The sequence below is a fragment of the Chelonia mydas genome, chromosome 10 (assembly GCF_015237465.2).
Source record: "Chelonia mydas isolate rCheMyd1 chromosome 10, rCheMyd1.pri.v2, whole genome shotgun sequence".
NCBI classification, from domain to species: domain Eukaryota; kingdom Metazoa; phylum Chordata; order Testudines; family Cheloniidae; genus Chelonia; species Chelonia mydas.
Genome location: NC_051250.2, coordinates 43,437,666 through 43,463,721, shown reverse-complemented (window position 1 = coordinate 43,463,721; position 26,056 = coordinate 43,437,666). Strand labels below are relative to the sequence as shown.

At 41.6% G+C, this 26,056-nt stretch overlaps 1 protein-coding gene across 21 annotated transcripts in view; it reads right to left on the bottom strand.

The window, feature by feature from the left end:
- The window catches only part of MYO9A (myosin IXA), a 457,919-nt gene that overhangs the window by 29,735 nt on the left and 402,128 nt on the right, over positions 1–26,056 (bottom strand). For 9 of the 21 annotated variants that reach the window (XM_043524480.1, XM_043524477.1, XM_043524481.1 and 6 more), the window contains 12 exons: positions 25,814–25,936; positions 24,980–25,129; positions 22,534–22,847; positions 20,000–21,718; positions 16,323–16,413; positions 15,599–15,811; positions 7,004–7,116; positions 5,831–5,988; positions 4,087–4,310; positions 3,407–3,523; positions 2,315–2,503; positions 949–996 (listed from right to left, as the gene is read on the bottom strand). In XM_043524480.1, coding sequence (XP_043380415.1) covers positions 949–996; positions 2,315–2,503; positions 3,407–3,523; positions 4,087–4,310; positions 5,831–5,988; positions 7,004–7,116; positions 15,599–15,811; positions 16,323–16,413; positions 20,000–21,718; positions 22,534–22,847; positions 24,980–25,129; positions 25,814–25,936 — 3,459 coding nt within the window. Of the gene's footprint in view, positions 1–948; positions 997–2,314; positions 2,504–3,406; positions 3,524–4,086; positions 4,311–5,830; positions 5,989–7,003; positions 7,117–15,598; positions 15,815–16,322; positions 16,414–19,999; positions 21,719–22,533; positions 22,848–24,979; positions 25,130–25,813; positions 25,937–26,056 lie in introns of all 21 variants that reach the window. The other 12 variants (XM_043524473.1, XM_043524478.1, XM_043524472.1 and 9 more) reach the window with 2 other exon arrangements.

The window sequence follows — 26,056 nt, the reverse complement described above, 5'->3', positions numbered from 1 at the left end:
TTTAAGGCAGATGACTCCATTTCTAAATCCAATAAAAACATCATATTCCTTTGACCTGATGTCACAGGAACAGAATGCAACTTTCTGAATTTTACACTATGGACATCTAGGCAAACACAAGCCTCTGCTGCATACTACAAACTGATACATTCCATTATTTGTTATAAGGCTAAGATTTTGTCATGCATATTTTTAGTAAAAGTCAGGGACAGGTCATGGACAATAATGAAAAAGTCACAGAAGCCTGTGACCTGTCCCTGACTTTTACTAAAAATATCCATGACAAAATGGGGAGCCTGCGCAGCTGCAGGCAGGCTGGGAGCTTCAGGGGCCCCCACCACTCCTGGGGGCTCGGAGTTCCAGGGTCCCCCTCCGCTGGCGGCTGCAAGGGTTCCCCCTGCTGCCCGCAGTGGTGGGGAGCGGCGGGGTGCCCCACTGCTTCCTGCAGCAGCTGGGAATGGTGAGGGTCCCCCTGCCACCCACAGTGGCCAGGAGCTGCAGTGGGGAGTGGGAAGGTGGGGGTCTACCTGACATCCTGGAGCTGCAGGGATACCCTGCAGCTTCCAGGCTCCACAGGCAGCAGGGGACCTTGTAGCTCCAGCCGGTGCTGGCTGAAGTCACGAGGTCTTTGGAAGTTATGAATTCCATGACTTCCATGACTAAATCGCAGCCTTAACTATAAATTATATTGTCCCTGCTACCAGCCAATGAAATTGGAATTAGGTTGAAATAAAAAGCAAAGCAAAAAAGAGAGAGAGAGAGAGAAAAGCAAAACTAGTTCATCTCATTAGTTTTCCTAACACATTGTCAAATCTCTCTTCCATTGAGATTTGTTCTTAGTAAGTTACAATGCTCAAATGTAGGCACAGAGATTGCTATCAGCATGATTCCTTTCTGACCATGCAGACTTTAATTCTTTAACACTAAGACACAGAGATTTCAACTTACCACATCTGCTTCTTTTTTTCTTCTCTTTTTTCTCTCTGTTTTTGGCACCTAAGGTGTATTTAAAAGAGATTTAAAGATAATAATTAAATCAAAGAGTAATAGTTCAAGTTAAAGTCTGCTGAATTCTCTCAAATTTATCTTCCTTCCTTCTCTTCTTATTCTTCATCCTCAAATCCATATTCAGTCCCAGCCATCTTGGATAAAACAACAGTGCAGAATGTGAGTGGCTGCATAGCACCATCAATCCTGACCTGCAACAACGCCTGCAATTCCAGGCCCGAGAATCCCCCTCCACAGCTCTGCCAGTTCACTTCAATCCAGACCTGCAGCAAGCCTGGACAGTCCACTTCCTCGGCCACTCATACAGTTCTGCCAGTGCACTCTCTGACTTGCAGACAGGCATTATGGGAAACATTTCAAAAGCGTGTCAGTGACTTAGGAGCCAAAACCCCATTTTCAAAAGTCAGTTGGGTGATTTTGAAAATTCAACCCTAACTGCATATCTGCCAACTGCCCTGCTTCAGCTGAGAGCCCCAGGCTTTGAAAAACTGCCCTACAGAGTTCACATCCTGTCCAAGGATTGTGGCCCACAAGAAACTTGTCCTGAGGACTGTGAATGAGCTGCAGCATGGGAGCCAGAGGAGAGGGTTGGCTCTCCTCTCCAGAACAATAACTGGTGACCCCCACCAGCCTGGCCTAAGAGCCATTAGTGGTTTTAATTGCAGGGTGGAAGGAGCAGGGAGCGAGGAACCTGTGTGTGTGAATGGCAGCATGGATGTGAGAGCAGGGTGTGCCCTGTGGTAGGTTCCGGCTGCTCTGTGACCATCAGCTGGTTGCCATACTGATCTGCAACCTGGAGACCCTCACCTCCCCATTCCAACCCCTGCAGAGGCTCTTCAGTGGCAGCCAGAGCTGAGAGGGAGTTGGGCAGGTGGTCACTGGGGGAGGGGCAGAGAGGCAGAATGAAGGAACACGTTTATTTTTAAGGCATGATTGCGCCCAGAAGTGGGAGGCACTAGAAGGCTCTTGGTGAGGTCTGGTAAACTCTATACTATGTTCCTCTGCCTTTTCTCACCCTTAGATGATGAAAATAATCTCAAATCCACCAGAAAGTGTACATGGCCCTCTACTACCCCCACACTTCCAGATGGGCAGAATAACTGTCCCATTTTTCAGAGGTTGCCAGCTGAACAACTGGAGGTGCAAAGCATTACAATTATTTTTACTGGAGGCCTGCAGCCTGCCTTATCCCCAAGGCTTCACAGCAACGTGGCTGCCCACTTTGGCAGTCTACAGCATCATCCCAGAGATGCGGTGTGTGAAGCGGCACAGCACCATTTCAATAAGCGAAGAGAAGGAGGCATACCTTTGCAGCAGTGTAATCCAGAGGTTTGTATTCGGTCATGTATTCATCAAGGAATACTTTAAAGGTGTTGACCCAGACTTTGACGGGTGATTCACTCCAATCCCTCTGCTCTTGCCTCATGGTCTTCTCCAGAATCTGCTCGAACAGGGCATATAGGTCTTTATACCGGATGCTCTTCCCATCATCCATCTTATAAAGAAACGAGGATCAGAAAAAGGACTTTAATAGGACAGATTTCCGTATCTTCAGAGAGTTGTTCCAGCCCTGACTGGCACTCTTGGGCCTTTAATGTGGGTAAGTACAAGAGTGTGATGAAAAAGCTAGTTTGTCCATTGTTATTTCATAGAACACACTATAGAGTACAGTGGCTTGTTGGTGGATTGAACAGCAAAAGAGAGATCAACTGAGCAGGCTACCAGCTACACGAAGTGCTGAATCGCATGAAAGTGCAAGAGAATTTTTGTTAGTTTTGGGAAGTAACAAGCCTTATCTTGTAACGTACAACGTAGATCTATACAGACACTCAAAGGGCAAAGAGTTCCAAGTTTGTAGAAGTTCTATCACTGGAATTTTAACATAAATGTTTCCAGTATTTTGGGTAGCTGTAACAGTTTACTACCTTCCATTTAATCGCACACATTCTAACCTACAATGTAGCTTGAGCTTCTCAGCAGCATATGATTGAGGTTTGGAGCAGTACAAGACTCACTGTAGGTTAGAATACTACCTACACTACTGTGATAGGGGTTACATGCTGCTGAAGGAAGGGTTTATCAGGGAGTCATTACACCAGATTTACAGTTTTACAGAATCAAGAGCATTTGAGCAGATTGTACAAGCATCTCACTTTCAAGGCACCCAGACACAGCACACAGCTTACCACGAGAGGAGCATGTGTATTTCACTGAATAAACTTTTTAAATCCATAAAGTTTCTGCCCTCCTTTGAGTCTCCTCCACTATTTTATGGTGCATTTAAGATGCTATAGTTTGGTTTTGTTGTGGGAAGCTTTCCTTCATTCTTCCTTGGTGTGAAGTTTTCTATGTGCTACTCTTCTAAACTTGTACTTGACATGACAGCACCTTTACTTACTGCCAAAGCTGATGAGTAAAAGCTGAAGATGTTTTGCCGGAATTCTTTTAATGCTTTCTTAAACACCACATCCACAAGTGTGTCCTTCTTACTGTCTTCATTATCCAGATCATTCATCTGGGAATGACAGAAAGAATTACAACATTCCATTTCATGCACCAGCACCACTTATTAAGGAGAAACTGCCCTCTTATAAGCAGATTACATTGTTCGATATTGAAAGGTTATGAGAATACACTTTGATTTTTGCATTTAGACATTATTTCCTTGCCAGCCAGTTAGCCAATCAGTTCCATGACTTCCTGGAGACCTTTCATTTTGTTCTGATGGTTTGGAACTAAAATAGCCAATTGGCTGATAAGTTGATTTCTTTTGGAGACCAAAGAGGAATGTTTTCTCTTTCTCCCAGTATTAAAAAATGTATTGATTAAGTAAACCCTGCCCACCATATTTACTGTGGATAACACAATAATATGGGTAACTCCTAACTCTGGAAAATTATTTAGAATGGCCATAGTCAAGATTGCAGCTTTTGATCTAAAACTGTCGTCTCAGTTGTGATATAAACGTTGCCACTGCTGCTCTTTTAAGAGGTGACCCTGATTATGTAGTGTACGAGGCAGCAGAATTCTGTCTTTTCTCTACTGTGGTTATGCTGAAGTGAAAATGGGCGAGCGTACCTTTTTCAGGAGAAACTCATCCATGCTTTTCAAGTCACCAGCACTGGTTATGATCTGCAGAGAGTCATTCTGCCACTGCACAGGCTCCAGTGCCAAGCTGCTGATCTTCACGCTGCGCTTACGCTTCACTTTGGGAGATGGTTCCTTGTTCTCCTTAAATTCCCTTCTGTAGATGCCTGACAGCTCTGGACTCCTTGGGGGTGTCAGGTGATGTGGACCCAACTCTACAATTAAAAGTTAGGAAAGAGAAAAGCAGATTATGATTATTTTTTGAGTTCTCAGAAGCGCCATTATGTTGTTAATTTCTTATCACTTTTCATTATTAAAACTTAAAATGCTGCAATATTTACTCTCAGAAACTTCTTCTCAAATATGCTCAGTGCACAAATAATAAAGATGATTTTCCCAAATGCCAGTACTGCAAGTTCCACCCTGGACCTGAATATCAAGCTGGAGTCTCTCTTTCATCACCACCACCAATTCTGTGATGGTAACTTAGAGAACAATTCTGCTGATGAAGTGCAAACCAGAAGAGAACCCAGCTCTCTCTCTCTGAGCTGTACTGATGGTCATGATAGGGTAACAAGGAGGAAAAAAAATATCACTAAAGTTAACAGATATTACTCTGAATATTCACAGGGAGTAGAGTAGGAAAGTGTCATATCTGTACATCACTTATCAGAGTGGAATCAACCTAGCCTCTCTGCCTGTTTCCTCCTCTGTCCAAGGGGGAGAACACCTGACTACCTCAAAGTGGTGCAATGAGAATTAGTTATTTAATGGTTGTACAGTACTTTCAAAATGGAATGTGCCAAGTATTATTAGACAGGCATTTCCTGCAACTTATGGAGAAGACAGCAGCCCTACACAAGAGAGAACAAATAACCATCTCTGTATCCTAATTCTGCTGCCTCCCACAGAGTCCAGAAGGAGGTGGGAGATTCTCAAGAGTAGAGAAGATATTTTTCAGAAGCATTTTCTGCAGAGATCCCAGCACATTAAATAAGAAAATGAGAGAGAAGGTACTCAGAGCAATAATGCAGCTTTTAGGCTCAGCTGGAATGGAAGGCTTAGTTGTGAGCTAGACATCAAATTTGAAGTGTGTGACCTTTCTAGAGCCACAGGTCCAAAGCTAGGTAGAGCTGAATTTCTTTGCTTTCAGATGCTTGAATTTATCTTAAAACAACAATACCACATTTATAGTTTTCTTTCCTTAAATTATTGATACACGTATTTACAAACCAAAGTTTCTTGTTTGGGATTATGACACTGTTTTGACTATTTATCCTAATTTTTTTAAAGTAATCAATGTGTTTCCTGTCTTCAACCCTGCACCCTATGCGCTCACCTGACCTACTCAGGGAAATTCTCTAATTCTGCATTCTGAAAACTAGCATCCACTCTCATTCCATCACTCTAATATATAGCCTCATTCACTCACTATCAAGAATTTATCAAGAAAAACTTCAAAATGTATAATTAAAGGAGAGCTTGTCCAACCCTGCTACAAAATGTCAACATGGAAGCTGTAAAATCTCTGCTTGATTATAACAGTCTCTAGACGTATTTTACCCCAAATAAATGAACTTAATATTACTACATCATTGTTTAACTCTTACCGTTCAGTTTCAAAATGGTTATGGTCTGTGTCTCCAAGCGACTACATCAAGTACAACTTTGCAGACCCTCAAAATACCTGAAAGTAGCTTGGCAAAACTGCCACATATCCCTCCCCCACATTTACCTTCACCAAGCTGGAGGCCAGGAATCATCTCTATGCCTGGTTCTTCTTGCTCTGCATACAGCTCAAGCAGCTCAGACTGGGTCGTAAGCTTCTCCCTGGGTGTTTTCTTGTCTCCCTGTTTCCCTTTCACCCAGAATCTCATCTTGGCTCTCTGAGGCCTGTAAATAGGTGAGAAAAGAGAAATGCTTTAATTCAGATGATTTCCATTTTTTTCCAAATCTAACCGATTCCCATGCACCTTCCTTCCTTCCTCCTAAGAGTAACAAACAAACTGTACAACTGCATTTTGGAACATGGATCTATTTCACTGCTGGGAAATCTAGGCAAAAAAAGAAAAGCACTAGGTATTCATCCTAGCAGGTGTCTAGTCTGGATGGAGCTGGACTTTCTCAGATGGGGAAAAGGATAAAGTCAACATAAGGCCCATTCAGAATGACTCTGTAATCCAGGCTGCAACTGACTCTGGAACTGTGTGTCTTGGATTCCAGCACTACAGTTAACACTTCAGAATTCTATCTGCCACTGTTTCTCAATGATAATTTATCCTTAGATAAGTCTACGTTGCTTAACTTAATATTGGATACTGAACTTACATTAAATATGTATTTTCATTCAGTGTTAAAGTGAGTTTGGAAAAAATTCTGTACAGAGTGATTAAATTGTACTTCTTTAGTGAGATGTGGGTTTTACACTGTAATGTTTATTCCATTTCATTGTGCATTCTTCCCTACCTTCTTGATTGACACAACACAGTGATTCTCACACAGTTTTCTATTTCTACCCACGCCTGTGATTTGTTCTGATTCTTGCAGTTAGCTTTAAGGGCCACATTTTCAAACACACACACTTAAGTGCCATGAACCATCACAAATGAAATACAGGGAAACTACAAGTTGCATTGACAACTGGATAGTTTTGCACAGGAAATTTGAAAATTTTTGAAAATTAAGGCCTATATATCTTGTTACATAAAAGTTCCTGGTTGCATTATCCCATTCTTTTGTAATATGAAATAAAACTTTTTAATCTAACAAAAATTCTTGAAAAGATAGATTGCAAATCCAGTGACTGAGCCAATTGCCCTAATATCTGAAGGGCATCAAATATGACATGGGTTGGACTCATTCTCTCCCATCATTTCAGCTCTTCCCCCCTCAGGTATATATTTCATACCTTCTGTCGGTAGATAGATTCTTCTGAACAGTTGCTAGCTTCCCAATCTCACCCTGAGACATTGTTTTATGAAGCTTTGCTTGGCCTTCACTTGATGTGAAACGCTGCAATGTCTGCAACAATTACAAGTATAAAAATACTTTAAAATCAAGAGACTGGTTAGCATTGCAGGTGACACAGACCTCCTAGAACAATTTGAGATTTCATCTGCTACACACAAAAAATTGAAAATGTTATATGCTATCATTAAAACATGTCCTGATTTCTGTTTGGCTGTCAAAAAGTTAACAATTGGGTGAAACCTAAATGGATAGGCTTGGTCCAACCTATCGATGATCCACTTACAGGCAACAAGAAACCTTAATACCTCCTAGAAGAGCAGAACATTTTAAGTACAGCAAAACATACTAGCTTCAGCATTGTACTTAACTACATATTTTCACACAGAATTACCAAAACAACTCCTTCCCAAAGAAGCATCCCTTAAATTAGATTTAGCAATGGATATTTTAAACTGCTTCACATAAACCCACATTGTTGTCCACATTACAAAGCAACCAAGAATGTTCAGCCAGTTGGAACACTCAATTGACTGATCAATCCAACTCCTCATTTTAGAAGGGGTATGTCTGCAACAGAATTTCCAACAGATACTCCCAGCTAACAATGAAATTGTCAATAGAGGCCAATGTATCAGGGTACCCTATAAGATATTAATACATCCTCCTCAGTATTCAAGTTTTGATTTTTAGTCTTCAACTCTGTAGAAGACTAAAAAAAAAAAATGATTTGTTCAAAGTGCTAGTGCACTGGCCTGCTAAAATGAAGACACACCATTTAGGAGGAGGTAATATAAAGAAATTACATATGCCATGTTCAATCACTAACAGCACAATTCATAGTTTTCTCAACAGCTTAAAATGCTGTGGGTACATTTTTGAAGTGTGAATGGATTTAAATCGCACAGCTCATTACATTCAAAAAGAGTTCCATGAACAATACTGTATGCAAAGCGTTGAAAATATATGCTTTTTTGGATTAAGTCTATTTGATTTTAAGTGTTGCCTTATTTTGATTATTTCTCATTCAGGGGAAAACAATATTACAGAGATGGTAGTTTCTTAATCTCCCTAGCGTGTTATAATAGAGAGGCTGTTTTCACAATGTTATGTCAAATTTGGTTTGAAAGAGCAATAGTTATGGTTCTAAAAAGTTGTCCAAAAACATGTCTTGAGGCAGCCAGCTGAGGTTGGTAATTTAATTCTAATCTATGTACTTTGATAGCCCCATCACTGTAGTGTCCAAGCACAAATAATTAAAAATTATAAATAAATAATAAATCTTTTTCCCCTGCCCAGCCTATAGGAGGAAATGGTTTGATTAGTTGATAGTATTTTTTGTTTGTTTGTTTCTTCTCTCCTAAAAGAAAAAGGCCTGGTGAAAGTTGTGACTTTGAGTAGATCCTTTTTCATTTGGCATGCGAAGCTATACACGCATGATATTCCTGAAGCAGCATGGAGAAGAGATTTGGCCATATTAAACAAGAGGATTAGCTGAAGAGGGTCTGTTTAATCATCCAGCTTCTGCAAACACTGCAAACATTTGGTGACTATCAATGTGACTACTGAAAGAAAACTGCAGCCATGTGTCTCAGCAGAGCAGCCCGAAAGATCACAGGGTGAGAAACATTTCTTGACATGTTAAAAATGACAGGTCATTATGCAACTACTGTCAGCTAAAACTGGGGTTTCTGAACCTGACTCCTGGTTGTGACCATCTTACTGAAAACATCACATTTGGCACAAACACCATGGGAGCTGAAAGTCAGACTTTGTAAAACCAGATTGTATGTTACAATCAAAAAGACATTGAGGGTTCATGCTTACAGGAGTGTCACCTTCTCCAGCAACATGAGTGTTATGAGGCACTCTAATGCATTTCAAGGAGTGTGATCTCTTTCTGGTCTATACAACTGTTTTTTAAAAATGAAAACACTATGATCAGCTGAACATGCTGACTTATATTTAATGCATTTCTTTCAATATAGCCATTTTTTCCATTGTACCCATGAGTAATCTATATATAAAAAAGGTTTTAACCAAAATTACATAAAATATGGATTCCAGGAGAATAACATTCACCATGTAATGAAAAAACTGTTACTGTCTAACAGCTTATTTTATTTCTTTTACGGATGTTGTTTTCCAGACATTTAAAGTGTTTTAACCCTGTCAGTCAGCAGATGGCAGCATATGCAAAGCACTACTAACACTGAAATAAGAAACCGCATAATAATATAAATAAAACTTCTTCCCCTTTGAATTGACGCTGGTGGATTTTCTCCAACAAGGTCAGCTGTGCAGCACTGAGGCTCAGAATAGGATCCCAATCTCCTTCCAGTATTTTGATTAGTCTATTTATGTTGCGTTAAAGATATATTTTAAATACCCTCAAGAAACTAGAAAAAAATCTATCATACCGAAACAACAGTAGCTGTTAACATAGATACAATATATGGATACAATGAAATACCTATTTCAGTAACTGATACCTCAGACGCTCATGAAAGCAGGTACAGTTTGTACAAACCTCTCAGTTTAAAAATAAACCTGTTAAAATATTTGTCTCAATGATTGCAGTGGATTCAACCCTATTTTGTGATAACTTATCCTTATCAGCAGAAACGTCTTAGCTCTGATATGTGTAAAATAAGACTTTATAGGGAAATTTCTCAGAAGTGCACTTCTGTGTTTGGGGATCTTTCTGGTACTGCACTTTGCAAATGGAAGCCATGGTTCATGTGGTCTGAGTGCACAGGATTAGACACATTAAGCTTGGTTACTACTGTAAGCGGTAAAGGGGAAAGAAATATGTTCATGTTTGCTGTCCTCTTGGCCTACATATGCTCTGCTTCAGCTTAAAACAAGCTCCATGTTGGTTCTGGCAACAATGGCTGTGGGAATTCCAAAAGTAGTGTGGAAGGTTTGTTGTGCTGGTCTGTAGGCCAATACGACAATGTCCTTCCAGCTCACAGCTGGTCTATAGCAGTCCTCACATCTGATCTTGCAAATCAAAGCAACCAAAAGCTTGTGTGCACACAAGGTATGTCTATACAGCAAAGAAAAACCCACGGCTAGCCGATGCCAGCCGACTCAGGCTCACGGGGCTTTTTCACTGCTGTGTAGACTTCCAGGCTGAGGCTGGAGCCCGAGCCTGAACTCTGGGACCCTTCCACGTAGCAGGGTCCTAGAGCCTGGGCTCCAGCCCAAGCTCGGAATTCTACACAGCAGTGAAACAGCCCCACAGCCCAAGCCCGAGTCGGCTGGCACGGGCCAGCCGCGGACTTTTCTTTGCTGTGCAGACATACCCACAGAGGCTTTACATACAATGGTGCTGGTAGTGTGTTTTTTTAGACAAGTCTGATGAAAGGATCTGTGTATGCTTTTTACATCAAGAGCACGACATGAAATCAGATTCTTCAAAGAAAGAACATGGTGCGGATGTGATGACCAAAGCTGATGTAATTTTCTTGGTAATAAATTGTTGGAATATGCAAGGACAAAGTGCTTCTTCTAGTGGTCATCATGATTACACTGCATAAAACTTTCAGAAATATAAAAAGAATTCAGACACTTTGCATAGTGTAGTTGTTTATGTGAGCAACACCAACAAGTATTATAGATAGGGAAATAATCAGCTCTACTGAAGGGGCTTTTTGTATGATGACAAAATGCAGCAGGGAGATCATTGCCATCTTGCTTGTTGGATATTAACAATGTGGGGACTGAAAAAAAGCCATCTTTCTTGTGTGTGGATATACTGTGTAAAGAGGAAAGGTCTCCTGATGCACATTGCATAGTGAAACAGATATAAGGGGTATATGGGATCATCATTAAACTATTAGATATGGTTTATTTAAATTATTTTTTCTTGGCACCATTGAGGTTGCAATCGCTACCCTGCTATCCTCCTCTTCAGCTCTTCCATAACTTTGGGATTGTTTTTTATTAAAGATATAAACAACTACTTTAACAACTGACTATATTTTTGAATGCAAGGTGTTGGTTTTAACTTATAATGCCCTGAATAGCTTGGGACTGTCCGACCTGAGAGACTGTCTCCCTCCCTGCCATATTGCCATAGTTGCAAATGACAGAGATATTCAAGCTGGATTGCCCTTAAAAAGAGGGGGCTGGCAGCAAAGTGTTCTCTGTCAGGGGGCTTTATCCCCGGATTTAGAACAGGGCTGGTTTGTTGACCTTTAGAGCACACGGCAAGGTGCATCTATTTGTGCAGGCTGCAGGGGGTGGACTTTAATGGGTCTGGCAGGGTAGAGGAGGGAATTAATTTCCTCTGCAATAATATGGGCTGAGTTTAGATTTAGTATGTGCACGCTGCACAAATGTATGTGACTGTGACAGATGGAGATGGTGCTTTGTTCCATCATGCTGGATTGAAGGATTTTCATAAGATGCATTTCCCACTGATTAGTGATAGCTTATGACAAGGGTTCTTATTTCATGGATCTTTATTGAAGTCATAACCCTCAAGTTCATGGATTGTCTGTTTTATGAGTTGGACAATGGGTGACAAAATTCTGGAGTTACTCAGAACTTTCATTTTTTTAATTCAAAATTCACATCACTGCTTCATTAAGAAAGGTATAGTGAGAGTATCCTCATTATTGTCTCATTTTCAGTGTGACCTCAAACACCTTGGGGAAAAAGGGTAAATGGCATTTAAAGACTTTCACCCTCTCCGCTCACAAATTATCTAAACAAATCATTGCAAAATGATAAATGCTTCACAGGACATCTCAAATGTGGCTTTCACTGATTCTCTAGCCAAGCTCTCTTACATACATGATAAAATAGATTGCAAGCTCTCTGTTTAAAAGTAAAAACAAGCTCTACTAATCCTTTAAGATAAGCTGTACATGACATCTGTACTTGTCATACTGTTTGATAACTAGAAATTTGCTGACTAGAAAATCCAAGCAACCTTTGAAGAGATGGACTCATTGTCAAGCACACTATTGTCACCAAAGTCTACTTTGTATTAAGCAATCAGATTCAACATTTGCACCTTCAACTTCACCTCTGGTTGAAGACTCTCTCTCTTTGCAGATATGTGCATACCACAGTGCCAGCGAGAAACACCATCTATTGCACCTTTACCTACCAACAGGCTACACAAATAAATTGATTTTGCACACAGGACATCAGCAGGTTTTACCGTACTAGGACTTCAAACAGGCAGGCTAGTAATAACAGCAGCAGCTGAATCAAAAAGTACTTTACTTATCAGTGTCACACGCTGTTTTTCTTTCATGTATTCAGCAACCACTGGCTTATGAACAGCACACCAAAAACATTTACTAAAAACTGACTTTTGATAATTAGCAGCTGTTTTGCATGTGTGATAAACTAATTTGTTTTTCTCATTAAAATAATCACCACCATCCAAAGGAAGATTGCTTGGCTGTCCTTCCTATTGTATTGAAATCTTAAGGCAAATAACAAATACACACCCACATTCATGTACTCTCCGGTTTGTACTGAAACCAACTCGCATCCCTACTGCTGTATTGTTAAGTTGCTTTATCACATGTAACAGACTCTCAGGCACTGCAAGGGCTATGCTATTAACATCTAAATGCTAATCAGCTTCTGGTAACTGCATCACTTGAACAGTCCATAAATTTTGCTGTTCTAAAATAGCACTGAGACAAAGGCAAGGTGGTTCTGAAATACAGAAGCCAAAAGCTGTCGCTTCCAAAGAGCTGGTCTCAAACCTAGTCCTGCAATATAGAACACAGATGGAAATGCTGCATATATTTACAAAACATACAGATATACAGTACTTTTATGCAACAACGTATCTATTCAGCATATGCTAGAAAGCAGAGCCTGGTCGTGCAAGTGACTGCTCCCAGATGATACCACTGTGCATGCCCAACCACCAGTTAGAGAGAGTGACGGAGTAGTACAGAGGGTAAGTGATACAGAAGGAGAGATGATACATAGTGTGAACTGATGAGACAGGCCTAGGACTATTTGCATGCAATGACTGTTGTTAAACCCAGTGAGCAAAATCATAGGACCATTTCCAATAAGAGGCATGAACTAAAACCCTTCCAAGGATAGTGTCATCCATCCTAACAGTGAACCCAGCACCCTTTTGCATCTCAGCAGAGTTTTCCAGTGTGAAAGATTTCTACTGCTAAAAGAACTAATGCTTTGTAACAGGGTAAACCTCCAGGAACACAGCATGCACTTAGCTTAGGGCACTGCTTACCTACACAGTGCAGAATCCCTTAAATCAGTTTATCTAAAATAGCTTTTAAAAATCTCTTTTAGATGTTTGGTCTGTAAATAATCTAAAGAGCACAGGAGCCAACAGAACTGCAGCAAGGTGAACTTTGAGGAAAATATTTTGGAGTCTCACGAATTTAGTTTCCAAAGTGCCTATTCAGTGTCAGTTGCTTTGGTCATTGTACTCAATCCTTTACCACAGCCTAGTCCTGTCTTCAGCAGTACTACTTATTTTCAGTCAAACAGACCCAATATGAGTGCACCTTCTCCAGGGGGAACTTTCCTCCAAACATTCACAGATGTTTTTAAAGTCCATGCATGCAAATATTACTTCTTTCCTCATCCCCCCCCCCCCCCGCTTTTTATTTTACAATAGTGGTTTTTATTTTGCCATCACGGAGGCAGTGAGAATTTCAACAGTTCGGGCGTTTATACTACAAACTGCAGAAGCTCAGCTATAGGTGAAATGTAACTCTCAAGATCTGACAGAGAGAGTTTGTTTTTTTGATCCAATTTCTTAAGAAAAAAATCAGTTTGGTCATTTATAAAATTACTTGAATATAATTTCCCAGTTTCCTTTACTGTGACTAAAGCAGGAAATAGAGAGGAACTGCAAATCAACCACCCATGACTTTCATCAAAAGAGTGGCACTGGGCCTATAAAGTAATATTACTGACAGACTGTAACAGTGTTTCTGACAGACAGTAATGATGGTATATCTAATTCGAAAACTAAGGAGGATTTAAAACAAACAAAAGGAAGTATTTCTTCACACAACGTAGTCAATCTGTGGAACTCCTTGCCAGAGGATATTGTAAAGGCCAAAACTAGAACAGGGTTCAAAAAAGAACTAGATAAATTCATGGAGGATAGATCCATCAATGGCTATTAGCCAGGATGGGCAGGGTGTCTCTAGCCTCTTGTTTGCTAGAAGCTGGCAATGGGGGATAGGGGATGGGTCACTTGATGATTACGTGTTCTGTTCATTCCCTCCGGGGCACTTGGCATTGGCCACTGTCCTAAGACAGGATACTGGGCTAGACGGACCTTTGGTCTGATCCAGTATTGCCATTCTTATGTAACAAGAGAAATCTTAAGAGTCAACTGGACCAACAATCCACTTTCTTCTCCTCCCCTCCGCAAAGAATATTCACCCTAAGGATTTTTTTTTACAGCTATTGTTAAAAACAAAAAAGGAGTTTAACAAAGAAGTGCCACCTCATTTCAGGTAGTCTTGTAGAAATTCCCAGTAAAGGCATGGGGTGGTGATAAAGATGATTCTTCTGTATCTATAGTGTGTGTGGCAGGAAGTTCATATCACCTGTGGGGTAACATGCCATATGCTCTCCAATCCCTAGCCAGAGCAACACAGCTCCAGAATGAAATGCCTACCTGAACTATGGAGTTCACAGTTTTGGTCAGTTTTCTGCCACAACTTTAGCATTAATTAAAATATTTTGTGTGTGTATGTGTAAGACAGAGATGGTCTAAACCATCTGAACGAGTGGGTAGGAAACATGAGACATTTCCTGTGCAGATATCTGCATTTTCACATGTGGTCTCGCTCCCATTTTCTTTTAGCTTGGAAAAAAAATTGATGCCAGAAACTATTTTCTTTGAAGTTACAGGCCTCAAATAATAAGTGAAGCACTATATTAAAAGGGAAATAAATGGCCAGAAAGTGTAATGAAAGATAAACAATCAAAACTAATAGGGAAAATGTAAGATACAGATAGAGTTTTTGTTGCTTAATCAAAGAATTGTTTGTATGTGGGACAATTTGTTTGGTTAGATCTTTTCTGATCACCTGTACAATGAATCTTGTCAAAGGAGAGGGAGATTAGGCAGGCTATGGCTATTGCTGTAAACTAGTAGAATGTGATAAACAGTCTTTGTAAGTCTACAGAGAAACTACATAAGTCCTGCAAGCCTTCCCTATGCCCTAGACTTTTTCATGATTGCTGGCAGGGTGATCCTTAGCATTTGTACTAGGTACATACTGTAGCTCTCTGGCTTGATGGAAAGCTAGAAGCACTACTTTCATTAGGTGTCTGTCAAATCCATCCTGAAGGCAATGCCAAGGTTTGATATAAACACAATAGTGCTCCCCCCCAATTTGTTGAGGTTGCTTCTGCTGTGTTCACTGAGATTACCCAACTACAGCATCATTATCAGTGGGAGAAGAAGCGGTGTAGGGTGTCAGTACAGCTAAGGGTTAGCAAAGAAATGCTCCCGCACAGCTGCTTGCTCCCTTTGTTTTCCCGCATGTCGGAAAATTACCATTTCGGAGTCACTGTGACAGGCCTGCCCAAGTCTGGCTGTAGGCCCTGGCTCAAGGTGAGGAGGTTGGTCAGGGAAGAGAAGGAACTCAAAATTGTCATCGTAATCATCTTCCTCCGTATCCCCCTCCCCATCAGCAAAAGTACCTCTAGTCAAGAAATCGGAGCGCGTCCGCGCCATGCGGGCTTTCTTTTTATGGGCCGGTCTGGCAACCTGCTTGACCAAATGATAAAACAGATAACACAAAAATGTTTTAAAAGAAAAGGTGATTCTGCTGATGTTTGACATCACAGGGTAGGTCAAGTACAGCCTTAAGAACTCCATGAACAATATGCAAATCCACACATAACACACAAGTATCACAGATAGTGGAGGGGATTGGGGAAAACAAAAATGAAAGAGCACTGGGAAAATGGACAGTCATGGATGCTATCAAAACATATGTTAAACAAAACAAGACATGCCAGCATTCTACAGTGTTTATCACTGGGGCATTCATGGCAGAAAATGTCTGGCAATTCTGCACTGGTATGTTCCCGTGTTAACTGGGGTATCCTGAAGAGAAGGCTTTAATGTTTCCATACCATTAGTATCTCCCCGTCCTTCTCACAGACTCGTAATTTAACATCACCCACCCTTCTGTTTTCTCTTCAAACACTTGAGAGGAAACTTGCAGAATAAGTTTTGTTCAATTGAAAGATGAAATAAGAAAGCTGTAACTTACCCCCCCTCTGCCTGGCCCAGGGAACTTTAGTGGCTTTCTAGGTAGCTCATCTTTCGAAAGGATCTGATGATTTGAAGATTCCTTGTTGAAACTCAACAACAACAACAAAAAGACATTTAAATTCCTCGCCCAGGTGCACCCATAACATCAGTCCAGATTCCAGAAACATTCGAGTATGTACAACTCAACAGATCAAGAATAAATTGCAATTTGATTTCATGTGTTTTAAGGGATGCCATCTTTAGTTATTCAGCATACACTTAGTACCAATAAACACCATAGTGAGGATAAAAAGTACTAATGAACAGATCTCCTGTCCTTCGTTAAACTATGAACCATCATCTTTGCTGCACACTTGCCAGTAGCTCTTATACAGGTGAACTTTAGTGCTTTGTGTTGGGAAGTAAAATTGCGGAATGGAAAAAAAATTAAGTGACAAGAGAAAGAAAATCATATTAAAAATGTTCATTGCCATGCTACTGTCTAAGAGGAGAACTTTTATTTCCTCTGTTATTCCTTCTTCTGGGCCTGCCACAGGGTTTTATCTACTAAACTGCAAGATCTTAGAGCAAGAATAGTCTTCATTTTGTATCTTATACAGCATCAGGTTAATTGTTGCACTGATTTAAATGAAATAAATAATAAAAAATAATAGTTTAGACTAGGGTTGTCAAGCGATTAAAAAAATTAATCGCGATTAATCGCGCTGTTAAACAAAAATAGAATATCATTTATTTAAATATTTTTGGATATTTTCTACATTTTCAAATATATTGATTTCAATTACAACACAGAATACAAAGTGGACAGGGCTCACTTAATATTTATTTATTACAAATATTTGTACTGTAAAAAAACAAAAGAAATACTATTTTCGATTTCATCTAATACAAGTTACTGTAGTGCAATCTCTTTACCATGAAAGTTGAACTTACAAAAGTAGAATTATGTACAAAAAATAACTGCATTCAAAAATAAAACAATGTAAAACTTTAGAGTTTACAAGTCCCATCAGTCCTACTCCAGCCAATCTCTCAGATAAACAAGTTTGTTTACATTTGCAGGAAATAATGCTGCCTGCTTCTTGTTTACAATGTCACCAGGAAAACAGGTGTTCACATGACACTGTTGTAGCCTGTGTCGCAAGATATTTACATGCCAGATGCGCTAAAGATTCATATAACCCTTGATGTTTCACCCACCATTCCAGAGGACGTGTCCATGCTGATGATGGATTCTGCTCAATAATGATCCAAAGCAGCGCGGACCGACGCATGTTCATTTTCATCATCTGAGTCAGATGCCACAAGCAGAAGGTTGATTTTCTTTTTTGGTGGTTCAGGTTCTGTAGTTTCCGCATCGTAATGTTGCTCTTTTAAGCCTTCTGAAAGCATGCACCACACCTCATCCCTCTCAGATTTTGGAAGGCACTTCAGATTCTTAAATCTTGGATCGAGTGCTGTAGCTATCTTTAGAAATTTCACATTGGTATCTTCTTTGCATTTTGTCAAATTTGCAGTGAAAGTGTTCTTAAAATGAACAACATGTCTGGGTCATCATCCAAGACTGCTATAACATGAAATATATGGCAGAATGCGGGTAAAACAGAGCAGGAGACATACAATTCTCCCTGAAGAAGTTCAGTCACAAATATAATAAACGCATTATTTTTTTTAATGAGCATCATCAGTGTGGAAGCATGTCCTCTGGAATGATGGCTGAAGCATGAAGAGGCATATGAATCTTTAGCGCATCTAGCACGTAAATACCTTGTGATGCCAGCTACAACAGTGCCACGTGACTACCTATTCTCACTTACAGGTGACATTGTAATTAAGAAGTGAACATTATCTCCTGTAAATGTAAACAAACTTGTTTGTCTGAGCGATTGGCTGAACAAGAAGTAGGACTGAGTGGACTTGTAGGCTCTAAAGTTTTACGTTATTTTGTTTTTTTGAGTGTAGTTATGTAACAAAAAAATCCACAGTTGTAAGTTGCACTTTCAATATAAAGAGATTGCACTACAGTACTTGTATGAAGTGAACTGAAAAAATACTATTTCTTTTGTTTATCATTTTTTACAGTGCAAATATTTGTAACCAAAAATAATATAAAGTGAGCACTGTGCACTTTGTATTCTATGTTGTAATAGAAATCAATATATTTGAAAATGTAGAAAAACATCAAAAAATATTTAATAAATTTTGATGGGTATTCTATAGTTTAACAGTGGGATTAATTGCCATTAATTTTTTGAATTAATCGCATGAGTTAACTGTGATTAATTGACAGCCCTAGTTTAGAGATTGCAGCTAAGCTCCACCTTTGTCTGCTGGTCTCTCAGTCACCTCTGTGCCTTCTTTCACATGGGCCACAATGTACGATTCCAGGTCCCTGATATCATCTGCCTGACCACTGACTAATTCTGCCATGCTGCCTATAGTGACCATTCTTATTTAGAGAGTGTGGGGGGGGGGGGGGGGGGGGGGGAGGGGGCTCTACACAGCGCTTTAATGTCGGCTGTGTAGACATATCTCAGATCAGTCTGACCTGCAGATTTGTGAGGGAAGAAACATGAGCACAGGATCAAAATGCTGCCATGACCTGTGCTTGGAATGAACCCACCATTTAACCTGCAAAGAACTGCCCATACTCCATGCAGTTGTTTCTAATACTGTTAAGACTGTTAAATGTATAACTTTATCCACAGGAGGACTTTTTCAAAAGCTTGAGCACCTCCACTCTCCATAGGGAGAAGATCTGCTCTAGAGAGACACAAGGTGGGTGAGGAAATTTTTTTTTTTTTTTTTACTGGACCAACTTCTGCTGGTGAGAGAGAGAAGCTTTCGAGACACGCAGAGCTTTTCTTCAGATAGGGGGAAGGTTCTCCCAGCATCACAGCTAAATGCAAGCTGGAACAGATTGCTTAAGAAGAAGATCTCTGTGTAGCTGGAAAGCTTGTCTCTCTCACCAACCGAAGCTGGTCCAGTAAAAGACATTACCACACCCACCTTCCCTCTCTAATATCCTGGGACAGCCATGGCTACAACCATAGTGCATACAAGATCTGCATTTACTCCCTTTCCCTGACAGTGCAAGATTGTTCCCTAGTTGACCATTCACTACTATTTTGCCCACTGTAATTTTAAATGTGTGAAGTATTGGAGATTCTACCACTTCCCTTGGGAATCTATTCTACCAGATAATAATTATAATAATTTATTCTACCAGATAATAAAACTAAGTTTTTTTCTGATACTTCTCTTAAATTTGTTTCTTACTTTCATCCCATCCCTCTTACTCACATCACTTTGTACTGCCCTAGCTACTGTAATTTCTTTCCTTTCTTGCTGTTAACGCTTTTCAGATGTTTGCTGTAGATGGTTAGACTGGCTCTCCATAGTCACCTGACACAGGCTGTATGGTGTGCACTGCATGAGAGTTCTTTTAATTTTCCTTTTAAGTCAATCCCTCCAGCTTCCTAATAATTACTGATATTTTTCTCTGAATCCTCCCCATTTTATCAGCATCTTTCTGGTAATGAAGTGCCCAAAACTGATCATGTGGCTCTTTGTTTCATTGCAAACCTGTCGAAATCAATCCTATTTTCAGGAAAGGTCATTCAATAGTCACCTCTCATGGTATAAAGCAAGCAAACAAACAAATGCTCTACTCACAGGAGGCTGAAATGACTGTCTTTCGGTGTGAAGAAAATAGCACTAGCCCGCGGCTCACTAGAAGAGCCATCGGTGCTCTGGTTGGGAATTCGGGGTTGCCTGAGGCGCTCTGTCCTTGCAGCGTGGCTGCTAGAGAAGTCCCCAGATTCTGCAGCCAGTTTTGAATTCCACCGATCTGTTCTGGTTGATTCCTGTATCATTCCAGGTTGACCTTCTTTTCGCTCAAGGAACATGCTGACAGGCCTGTCCTTTTGTGCTATGTGGGCTGGGGGGCTCCCTTTCTTTGCAACAGTGAGCCCTTTAATATCCACTGATGAAGTTGGTGTTGTATTCACAGTCTGGCAATTTTCCCCTTTGCTCTGGGGATTCAGGATGAGGAGAGATTGAGGCCTGTTGTCTTTTTTTTTGGAGGGTCTGAGAGACACTTCTTGTGAGGGCTCCTTGATTCTGCTGTGTTCAGTCCTTTGCAAGGCCTCTCCCTTCCCTTGTCTCTCGAACTGCTCAAAAGCTTTGCGTTGTTTCTCCAGAATTTCCTTCTGCTGGCGGATCTGCTCCATCATCTCCCTCTCGTTTTGCTGCTGCAGCTGCTTTTGTCGCTCCTCCTTCTCGACATTCAGCTTCTCAAGTCTCCTGATAACAGAGTCTGAAGAATGTGCATCTGATGCAAGAGCAGCTAGGCTTTCCTCTTGCTTGACAGGAGGGTTTTCTCCTCTCTCTCTGTCCAAGGCTTTGCCCGGGCCCTGCTTGCCTGGCTCCGTATCTTTCTGAACCCCAGGAAACATAACTGGTCTTTCTTCCTTTTCCATTAGTTTGTTCTTCAAGTTATTCTCCACCAGTGATTGATTTGCTTTCTGCATGTCCTGTGGTGGAATGTAGAAAGTAGGCAGATTTCTAGAAATGAAGGTCTCTCTTGGATGCATCTTGTAGATAACATTCTGGGTATCACAGACCACCCGCTCCTTAGTAGCAGGACTCTCTGGTAACTCAGAACTTGATGGTGTCCTTTTTCTGTTAGATAAGTTGCTGTTCACATCTGCTGAGAAGAAGGTTGTGTCCTGCAAATCAGGCTTAGGACTGTGAGGTAAAGAGCCCTGGGTCTCAGTGGAGACAGTCTGCATGTCTTGCTCTTCTAAAACTGGAGAATCAAGTTTATTCTTCTGAGTATCCTCACAGCTTAACATTTCTAAGCTCCCCTGAGAGCTTTCACTCTCTGGGGTTCCCTGTGGAGAATGAAGGACCTCCGACACCAGCTCTGTGGACCACCGACGCTCCTCTGAGGGAGACACCCCCCCAGTGGACCGGACCTTAAGCAATTCCAAGCTAAATATTGCCTGTTCCAATTCACGCATTCTCCGGCTTTCTCTTTTCGCGCGGACCACTTTTTTCTGGTTGAGATCCTCCAGTGATTTGGGCCTCTCTCTCACAACTACTTCCTCTTCAATGTCCATGCCACTTTGGCTGCTGGCTCTCTCGTGTCTTTTGTACAGTAAGTCTCCAGAGCCATCTACTGGATCAGCATGATTCACCCGACTATTCTCTATTACTGATTTATGTTCCTCTACAGCTCTCACCCGCTGTTCAAACGAGCCATCCTCCCACTTAGATGGGTCTGAGCCCCTAATTTTCATAGCATCTGCCTCCAGTCCATCCTCTTCTCTGATTGACACTCCATTCTCCAGCTCTCTCTCTTTTAATCTCTGCTCTTTTAAAGCTGTAAATCTGCAAGAATGAGAAAACAGCAGATTTTTAGAATGTTTCCTCTTCCATTGCTTGGACACATTGTATTGATTCTGAAGAGACGTTTAAGAGAAAGTGCCTGTGTTTGGTTTTAATACCTTAGCTAAACACACATTTATAAATCAACTGAGACACTGTACATGGGTATTCTACATAACATGATTTTTGAATTTTCACCTGCTTCATTCTTTCCCCAGTTGTGAATGACACTGGTGTCTATTAGTGAGAACTGCTGCTTTCCTGACTATGGTGGCTCTAAACTTTCTCAGTATTTTGTTTTTGCTTTCTTTTGTAAATTAATATACCCAGTTCAAATGCAACATCTAGTGTTTTGGTCATGTTCTATACCAGCTTTCTAGCTGGGTTGATTGAGGTACAATCAGGTACTAGTGATTTGCAGTGTATTTAGAGTCATTATTCTGGCTCTCATCTCGTTTACAGTAGACCAGTGAGCCCCAACCCTTTCAGACAGTTATACCACCTCAGCAGAGTAAAGCCTCAGCTGTGTGCTTTCAACTGAAGGCTCCGCTGATCAGGAGACTGGTGTTTGGAGCAGACTAAGCTCCACTGTGGGTTACAGAGAGAGTGGACAACTGAGTGGGAGGCATGTAGCGGCAGCACAGGGGCCCAAGCACACCAAGGAAGGGAACATGATGTTCTAGTAACAAAAGCCTGAAAAATGCTAGTATTCATGCCAATTGCTGGGAGTCATTGCTCCGAAACACACAGCCTTCCTGCTACACAGTCATCTTTATTCAACATTTCACTTTTGTGTCCACCAAGGTTGATCACATTACCTTTGCCGTGCTATGTATCCTCTGCATGCTGCTTGCAATAGGATGACTTTATTTCTCTTGGCCCTGCAGAGTCTCTTTGCGCAGTATCCTCGCCAGCCTCCCTGTATGCACATGGCTGCGGCATGCCTACGTCTAGAACATTCCCGCCAATAGTTCTGAATAATGAAGGCTGCAACCCGCATCTGCAGGAACCTTCGCCTCTCCACAAAACCTCGCCAGTAGGCCTGGAGAACGAGTGCTGCATTGCTGAGAAGAAGAGGATCAACTAGGGAATCTTCAGCTTGCTTTCTACTCTGATAACTACGCCAGTACCTCTGCAGAAAAAACAGGTAACATTTCTTGGTAATGTGTCTGGTACCAGATTCATTTAGAGAGCAAGACTCATGAAATAAACCCATTCTCCTAATAAACATGTGCCGGGCATTCAGGCTGTATGGCCTACCCTTAAGGAAGAGTGGGACATCTTGGCGGGTCTGACACACTGATGGGGTTCCTCCAAGGGAGGGTTTAAAAGCTGGGGCATAGAACAGATCCTGTGGATCTGTGAAAGAGGGCACAGTAAACTTTGCCAAGGACACCAGGTCAGACCACTATTGGTAGGAAAAGTTTCCTGGACTCTTTAATAGCCACTTGGATAAGTAACAAGGCCTCAGTTTAAGAGTGCATCCAAAAGTCAGATCCAAAGTCAACTGTTTGCTGTGCCTAACTGGGAAGGATGAAGGACTAGGCTGATTTTGCCAGGATGTGACCCTGTGTTTCCAGGGAGTTATACAGGTAGGTTTTTCAAACCAGATACTTAAATCGCTAATGTCTTCCCATCCAGTTCTGAAAAACTGTTCCATTCTTAATATGAAATCAATAGCTGAACAATACAGTACAGAACTCCCTCTCTCATCTCTGCTCATAAAATATCCTATCCCAGTTACCTTGGAGAAGAAACAAATTAAACAAAAAATGATACCACCAATGATAAACAAATGGATTCATATAACTTATATTGCAATAGCACCTAAGAAATGGACTCCATTGTGCTAGGCTCTGTACAAAAATATAACAAAGACTGTCTCTGCCCAAAAGAGCTTACAAAATTTAAAATGAGAGTCACTTGGTTGACATGACAAACAAGTGAGAGAAGCACAAGTTCACAGTGAGAGAATTATAATTAAGGCTACGATTTGGTCACGGCAGTCATAGATTCCGTGAGTTTACCAGACCTCTGTGACTTCTATGGCTTCAGGAGGTGGAGGTGGGACTGTGTGACCTGCCCTGCAACTGGGGCTGGCTGGAACTAGGACCCTGCAGTCCCAGCCCTGCAGTTTCTGCTGGGGGCTGCAGCTAGGGCTATGTGCCCCAGTCCTGCGGCATCCTGGGCTTGGCAGTGGCCGTGCACCCCAGTCCTGCGGCTGTGTGCCCCAACCCGGCGCTTCTGCAGGGGACTGCAGCTGGGACCAGGTGTCCCAGCCCTGCAGCGTCCTGGGCTTGGTGGGGATTGCAGCCAGGGCCGTGCGCCCCAGCCCAGCGGCTTCCCCAGGGGGCTGCAGCTGGGGCCGTGCGCCCCAGCCCTGCGGCTTCCCCAGGGGGCTGCAGCCGGGGCCATGCACCCTCCTCGTGGCATCCCAGAGCTGTGCCCACTGCTATGGCCACTGGAGCCAGGGCTGTGCCCCCTGCCATGGCAGGGGGCTCAGCCTGTCAGTTCCTCCCCGCTACCTAGCCCTACCCCTCCAGTTATTTTTAGTAAAGTCAAGGACAGGTCACAGGCTCCGTGAATTTTTGCTTATTGCCCATGACCTGTCTGACTTTTACTAAAATAGCCGTGATAAAAATCTTAGCCTTAATTGTAATCAGTGTCATAAGCAATGGGTCACAATGCACCAGCTGCTTACCCACCATTGAGTTTTGCAGGCATCACAGCATAGATGGGTTTTACGAAGAAGTTTAAAGGAGGATAATGTTTCGGCTTTGAGGGATTTTACAGGGAGCAACTTCCACGCACGTCGGGCAGCATGGGAGAAATCAAGATGGTGCATGCTGGAAAGTTTCACACGTGGGCAATCAAGGGTGGTGTCACTGGTGGAGTCTATGTCTATAGCATGTAAGAGATGATAGACGAGGCAGGGATAGGCCATAAAGGGCCTTAAAAGTGAAGACAAATAGGCTGTGTTGGACTAAGATGGAGTTAGAGGAAGCATATAAAGATGGGGTGATGTGGTCAAAGCGAGGAGCCAGGAAGATGATTTTTGCAGCAGCGCTTTAAATGGATTTAAGGATTCCAGTGTCACAAGCTTTCCTTTTCTAATCTGCCTTTCCCTGCCGTAGAAGTACATTGTCATTATTCATTATAATAGGATTGTAAGCTCCTCAGGGCAGGAACCTGGTCTTTTGTGTCTGCGAAGTGCCAGGCACAATAATGATGCTACACATAGTGAACAACAGTATTGTCACCTACCTGTATGATCACTGCTGCCTGCCTCAAGTTCAAGAAGTGCCTTCTCTCCAGTATAGCGTGGAACCAACGCTGCAGCAGAGTAATCCTCCGGAGCACCTCCTGATGCAGCAAATCCTGCAAAAGCTGGCGCTCCCGCTCCTTCATGAAAACCTAACAGGCAGCACAGGAGGAATGAAGACAATGTGTGTCATGCTTCCCCAGCCACAGGAGACACGAGTTAATGCCACAGACATCTGTATCTGGAATGCTCTCAAGTAAAGAGCTTAGCATTTGACTTTACTTTGGGATACCTATGAAAGGCTTCTGGACAGTTACCTACAGTATGTGGCTGTGAAATGTTGGATGTGTATCACAAGATATAGCAGCCGACAAGTAAATTCCCTTTCTAGAGTGAGGAGTAACTCATAACAGTAAGTTAGAGAGACAAGAAGACAGCTCTGTGTAAGCTGAAAAGCTTGCATCTCTCCCCAGCACAAGTTGGTCCAATAAAAGACATTAACCCACACCCACCTTGTCTCTCTAATATTCTGGGACCGACACAGCTATAACAACACAGCATAGTATAGTAAGTTATGTGACAAAGCGTGGAGTGATTATTGGAGGCTAACTTGTTTTAAATAGCATGATCAGACCATCCTGGCTTCACAGAAAGCAACAATCTCTAGTAGTTTGTGTTGTGTATGACATGATTAAAACCCTTCTCACTCAATCCATTTCCTTTTGGTAAAGTGGGACAACAGTCGTGTCAATGCAAACATGTATGAAAACCAAGTTACCACATACAGGCAGACTTTATTTGTCAGTGCAGAGTCTGAGCTGTGGGTAAGTATTTACCATTGTTCTCCCAACTTGATAATTGTCTGGACTGAGCTTTATTTTCCTGAAGAAATCATGGATGTTGTGCTTAGATGGGCTGATTCCTTGTGGCAGAAGAACATGGAAATGGTCCACAAAGTCCTGTACAATTAGAAGGCACCAGAGTTAAATTCTAAGGGCAGTGCTATGTCACTGTTACATAACTATTTGCTGGCCAAATGAGGTATGTTTTAGTAAATTAGCAGAAACATAACTGACATT